General features: G+C 47.0%; 1 protein-coding gene across 1 annotated transcript; it reads left to right on the plus strand.

The window, feature by feature from the left end:
- Positions 1-5,264: 5,264 nt before the first annotated feature.
- On the plus strand, positions 5,265-6,215 carry LOC120864176 (olfactory receptor 10H2-like). The gene has a single exon (XM_040241029.1). The coding sequence runs from the start codon at positions 5,265-5,267 to the stop codon at positions 6,213-6,215; it is 951 nt and encodes a 316-aa protein (XP_040096963.1).
- Positions 6,216-6,537: the final 322 nt, after the last annotated feature.

Below are 6,537 nucleotides of genomic sequence, written 5' to 3' on the forward strand. Positions count from 1 at the left end.
ACCAATTCTTCTTTTTTTCATTCTTTATGCTTTTTCCCCCCAAAAGTTATTTATCTTTTGCTTCACAATATTGTGTTGGCCTCTGCCATACATCAACATGAGTCAGCCATAGGTATACATGTGTCCCCTCCCTCTTTTACCTCCCTCCCACCTTCCACCCCTCCCATATATAAAACAGATAATCAATGGGAATTTGCTGTATGGCTCAGGGAGATCAAATATGGGCTCTGTACCAAATCTTGATTTTGACTTTGGCCTTCTAGTACCCTGAGAGAATAAATTTCTGTTGCTTTAAGGCCACCCATTGTGTGGTAAATTGCTTTATCAGCCCTAGGACACTAATACAGGGTTATTAGTTACAGGGTTACACCAATACCTGTCCTCCAGGTTCTATGTGCATGCATCAACCAGACTGGGGTCTTGGAAATGAAAGTGTGGAAAATGGGAAGAGAGCAGACACTGAGCTGCATTTTAGCCCAACAACCTGGAAGCCCAGTTGTTCGTGGCTGTCTGAGCCTGACCCTGTCTGCTCCTTCCCTCTCCAGTGCTTCAGTTTCAAGGGCCTGGGTCCAGAGCATGTTCATGCTTTAGAGATTCCATTCCTGACCTGGGCCTTCTCCTTCCCACAGAGGTCAGAGCATCAGCCTCTCTGCTAGGACACTTCCTGTAGCTGGGAGCCAGGGTTTCCTGACCAAAGTGGGGACAGGTTTTGTCTGGGAACCTTGTGATGTCTTCTGGGATGGCCCAGGGGTACCTTTTATGGGGTGTGGATGGTCTTAGCCTTTTGAGCTGCAAGGCCCACAGTGGACCCTCCCAGGAAGGAAAGGAGCCCCTGGCGTTGAAAGATTAGGGGAGGGGCACCTACGTCTTCTCTATTCCTTCCTTGGTCTAGTTAGGGGCTGTCTTGTCACCTCTCTCTCCCAACCTAATATTCCCTTTGCTGCTACAAAATAGCCCAGCTCCCAGCAGAGCACAGAGGGCTGTCAGGGAAGGTTTGCAGGCTGCATATACCTCTGTGGGTTGATCCCAGGGGAGCCTGTTGTGCCCAGAAGTTCCCCCAAGGCTCCCTCCCACCTGACTCTGGGCCCTAAGGGAGCCCCTCCTGCCTCCTGCACCAGGCTCCCCTGGGATGCTTTTGGAATGTGCCTCTGGAGAAGAAAGGGATAAAGTGAGGGAGCAGCCTCCCACATCACCCACTCCCTTCTAAGCTCCCTGTGTGAGTGAGGGGGCCAGGGTCTTCTCTGCTACCTCTTTAGAGTGCTCCTGGTGGCTGCCAAGAGCGGGGAGTGTGAGTCCCGGATGTTTTCCTGGAGAAGGTGATGTAACCATGAGATAGGGGGACTGGCCATGGATAATAGGAGTGTTGGGTGCGGAATGCAGATCAGGAACCCGGTGGAACAAAGTTCAGGGCAAGCAGCGCCTGAGCAAAAGCTCCTGACTCCTGACTCCTGCACCCAGGCTCCAGTGGGCACACACACTCGTGCACATTTGTGTGCACAATGTAGTTGTCAGGCAGACCAGAGTGAAAGTTGCCAGACAGCATCACAGGCATCGGTCATCTTCCAGTTTCTGCAGTATCATGCTGGACAGTATATACGTCTGGGTGCTCTTCCAGGTGTGCTGAAGGCCAGGACTCGGCAGGGGTGCGTCCAGCCTCCAGGGTCGGGTCTCTGCATCTGTGTGAATGCACAGGTCTGAGTGCAGTGCATATCTGGTGGAAATAAGAACATAAAATACTGTATGTGGTGGGGGAGACGGTGGTGGGATGCACGGGTGTGGAGATGTGGGGATACTCATGTGTAGGTGTGTGTGAAAGACACAAGGGGTACCTGGGTCCCAGTCTGTAGGAACAGGAAGGTGCTCACCCCTCAGAAGAGCTGTCCTGAAGTGCCTCCCCTTCTGCTTGGGTCAAGGTCAGAGGCTGCGCACAGCAGGAGCAGGGAGGCCGAACCAGAGAAGGAGGGTTCTTCCTCCCTTGGCTCAGGGCAGGCCCTGGACACTCTGAGAGCCTCCCTTTCCATTTCTGGGGACCGGCTGGGCTGTGAACCAGGGGAAAGACAGTGCAGAGGTTTAAGAGTGCTGAATGAGGGGATCATTTTGCTTTTTTAAAAACTGAAGTAAAATTCACATAGAATTAATCATCTTAAAGTGTACATTTTAGTGGCATTTAGTACATTCACAATGTGCAGCTATTACCTGTATCTAGTTGCAAAATATTTTCTTCATCCCAAAAGGAAATCTTGCTCCCATTAGCAGCCAGATTCCACATCTTCACTGCCCTTAGCCCCTGGCAACCATTAATCTGCTCTTTGTCTCTGTAGATTTGCTTATTTTAGGCATTTCATGTTAATAGAATCAGGCATTCTTTCGTATCTGCCTTTTTTCATATAGCATACCATTTTCAAGTTTCATCCATGTTGTAGCATGGGTCAGCACTACCTTTTTGTGTGTGTAACACATAAAATATAAAATTAATTATCTGAACCATTTTTAGATAAGCAGTTTGGTAGTGTTGGGCTTCCCTGGTGGTTCAGATGTTAAAGAACCTGCCTGCAATGCAGGAGACCAGGGCTCAGTCCTGGGAGGATCCCCTGGAGCAGAGCATGGCAACCCGCTCCAGTATTCTTGCCTGGAGAATTCTATGGATAGAGGAGCCTGGAGGGCTACAGTCTATGGGTCACAAAGAGTCAAACACGACTGTTTTGGGTAGTGTTAAGCCTATTTATAATGCTGTATATAGACCTCCAAAACTATTCATTTTGCAAAAGGGAAACTCTATACTCATTAATCAGTAACTCTCCATCTCCCCCCCCCCCCCCCCCCCCCAGCCCTTGGCCAAAGTCATTGTACTTTCCATTTCTGTGAATTTGAAACTGGAATCATGAAAGATCTCTCCTTTGGGGAGGACTGGCTGATCCCACTTAGCATAATGTTCCTGAGGTTCATTTATGTTGCAGCATGACACAGGATTAACTTCCTTTTAAAGGTGAATGACATGATGTTACATGGATAGACTACACTTTGTTTACTATTCTTCCAGTGATGGGCATTTGGTTTGCTTCCAGCTCATGGCTATTTTGACATACTGCTATAAACAGGGGTGTGCAAATACCTTCCTGAGATCCTACTCTCAATGCTTTTACAGACATATCCAGAAGTAGGATTACTAGATGATATGGTAGTTTTATTTTTAATATTTTGAGGAATATCCAAATGGTTTTCCAGAGCTGTTTCCAATCCCACCAATAATTCACAAATATTCCAACTTATTCACAGCCTTGCCATTTTAAATAGCACAGTTCAGTGGCATTTAAGACATTCACAGTATTGTGGAACTGTCACTTCCATTTAGGTCCAAGACATTTCACCATCCTTAAAGGAAATCTTGAACCCATTAACAGTAATTCCCCATTCCAGCCTATTCCCATTCCCTGCCAGTCACTAATCTGCTTCCTCATTTGATAGGTTTACCTATCCAAGGTATTGCAAATAAATGGAGTCATACAATAGATGGTCCTTTGTGGCAGGCTCCCTCCACTTAATATAATGTCTTTGAGGTTCATCCACATTGTAGCATGTATCAGTAGTTTGTTTTTCTTGTATGTCAAATGGTATACTGTATTTTCATTACTCATTCTGAATCTTTATTTTTTTTAATTTTTTTTTGACATTACAATATTGTATTGGTTTTGCCATACATTGACATGAATCCATCATGGGTGTACACGTGTTCCCCATCCTGAACCCCCCTCCCGCCTCCCTCCCCATTCCATCCCTCTGGGTCATCCCAGTGCACCAGTCCCAAGCACCCTGTATCATGCATCGAACCTGGACAGGTGATTTGTTTCACATGTGATAATTCACATGTTTCAATGCCATTCTCCCATATCATCCCACCATCGCCCTCTCCCATAGAGTCCAAAAGACTGTTCTATACATCTGTGTCTCTTTTGCTGTCTCGCATACAAGGTTATCATTACCATATTTCTAAACTCCATATATACGCATTAGTATATTGTATTAGTGTTTTTCTTTCTGGCTTACTTCACTTTGTATAATAGGCTCTAGTTTCATCCATCTCATTAGAACTGATTCAAATGTATTCTTTTTAATGGCTGAGTAATATTCCATTGTGTGTATGTACCACAGTTTTGTTATCCATTTGTCTGCTGTTAGACATCTAGGTTGCCTCCATGTTCTGGCTATTATAAACAGTGCTGCAATGAACATTGGGGTACATGTGTCTCTTTCAATTCTGGTTTCCTCGGTGTGTATGCCCAGCTAAAAATTGTATTTTGCATCAAGTTCTTTTGTGACAGATGAGAGAGAGAGAGAACCAGAGGGAGAGAGAAAAGGATTGCTGGTGGAGCAGGTTCCTGGAAGGAGAGCTGACCTCACAGGGAGCTGGAACAGATATGAATCTGCTGCCACTCAGGGAGGGAGATGAGAGAACCCACCACTGAGCATCTTGGCTTCTCCATGAAGCATCATTTTTGCTTCAACAACAGGCAGGTTGTTGATAGGAGAGTGGCATAAGGGTTGCAGAGAGGTGAGGAGCTTCAGAGACTAGCACTGGGAAGTGACCAGAGATAGAGGGCCCAGTTGGGGTCAGAGAACAGGACTCTATGGTGATGCCCATCAGTATCACATCCTTGTGAGGAACTAATGCAAGTTAGACCACGCAACAACAGTAGTAGCCAAGAGCTTAAGGTGCACCACCTCATTGAAGCACAAAAGTAGCTCTGTGGAATAAGGAATATTACTTTATTTCCAGGTGAGCTGCAAAGAGTGGTGCTGAGAAATAAAAACAGAACTTAAGTCCTTTCCATGTGGTAGGGGAGAGTTGACTTCTAACTGAAGGTAACAATTAAAGAGTAGGTTGATCCTAAAGTTTAGGAGGGAGTTGGTCTCATAGAGATGGGGAGAAGTACAGAGTGGCCAGCGAGCTCAAAGACAGAAAAGACTGGTTGGGGGAAGGGGGGGGGTCCTGCATGAAGCTGACAATAGTAATAATAACAGTCATAATAACTGTTATTATCTTAATTAGTTCTTCCTATGTGTCAGTATGTGTGCTACAGCACTTAAGATGCACGATCTTATTTAAACCTCAACCCATTATTATGAACACCATTTTGCAGATGGATTAACCATGGCTTGGAGAGGTGAAGGAGCCTCTCCAGGAAGTTCCCCCAGGTAGGGCTCATTAGAGCCTCTAAACGCCTTTCCACTGGGTATTCACTTTCTCCTCAAGCAGGTATGCTGCCATGTTGGGGCTAAACTACACCTCCGTGTCTGAATTCATCCTCATCGGCTTCTCCACCTTCCCTCAGCATCTCCTGCCCGTCTTCTTCCTTCTGTTCCTGCTGATGCACCTGTTCACGCTGCTGGGGAACCTGCTCATCATGGCCACCGTCTGGAGCGAGCGCAGCCTCCACACCCCCATGTACCTCTTCCTGTGCGCCCTCTCCATCTCCGAGGTCCTCTACACCTTCGCCATCATCCCGCGCATGCTGGCCGACCTGCTCTCCACCGACCGCTCCATCTCCTTCAGGGCCTGTGCCAGCCAGATGTTCTTCTCCTTCACGCCCGGCTTCACCCACTCCTTCCTGCTCACCATCATGGGCTACGACCGCTACGTGGCCATCTGCCACCCCCTGCGCTACAACGTGCTCATGAGCCCCCGAGGCTGCGCCTGCCTGGTGGCCTGGTCCTGGGCTGGAGGCTTAGTTGTTGGGTTGCTGGTGACATCTGCCGTTTTCCACCTCCCCTTCTGTGGTCTCAATGAGGTTCACCATTTCTTATGTCATGTGCCTCCACTACTGAAGTTGGCCTGTGGAAATAATGTACCAGGAGTGGCCCTGGGGGTGGGCGTGGTGTGTATCACGGCTCTGCTGGGTTGCTTTCTCCTCATCCTGCTCTCTTACGCCTTCATCGTGGCCGCCATCTTGAGGATCCCTTCAGCCGAGGGCCGGCATAAAGCCTTCTCCACGTGTGCCTCTCATCTTATTGTAGTCATTGTGCACTATAGCTTCGCCTCTGTCATCTACCTCAAGCCCAAGGGACTCTACTCTGAGGAAGGCAATACTCTGATGGCCATCACCTACACAGTCCTCACTCCCTTCCTCAGCCCGATCATCTTTAGTCTCAGGAACAAGGAGCTGAAGATCGGCATTAAGAAGACCTTCCTCAGCAAACTCTACCCCCCCAGCATCTGAGTGGCCAGGGTGGAGGTGGTCAGGATATGGCAGGATGACCATCAGTAGGTTGTTAATAATGACTACCTTGTATGACTGGTGTGTGTGTGTGTGTGTGTGTGTGTGTGTGTGTATGACAGCACTCATCACATAGTAAGTGCTCAATAAATATTAACTTATTTTTCCTCCCTTTTATTTTTAATCAAATAGTTTTATTGAGATATAATTTATGTACTATATAATTCAACCATGTACACAATTCAATTGCTCTTCATTATATGCATAAACAGTGGTCAACACAATCAATTAAAAATATTTTTGTCACTCAAGAAAGAAACCCATA

Source organism: Oryx dammah, unplaced genomic scaffold, assembly GCF_014754425.2.
Source record: "Oryx dammah isolate SB20612 unplaced genomic scaffold, SCBI_Odam_1.1 HiC_scaffold_5, whole genome shotgun sequence".
Taxonomy (NCBI): Eukaryota; Metazoa; Chordata; class Mammalia; order Artiodactyla; family Bovidae; genus Oryx; species Oryx dammah.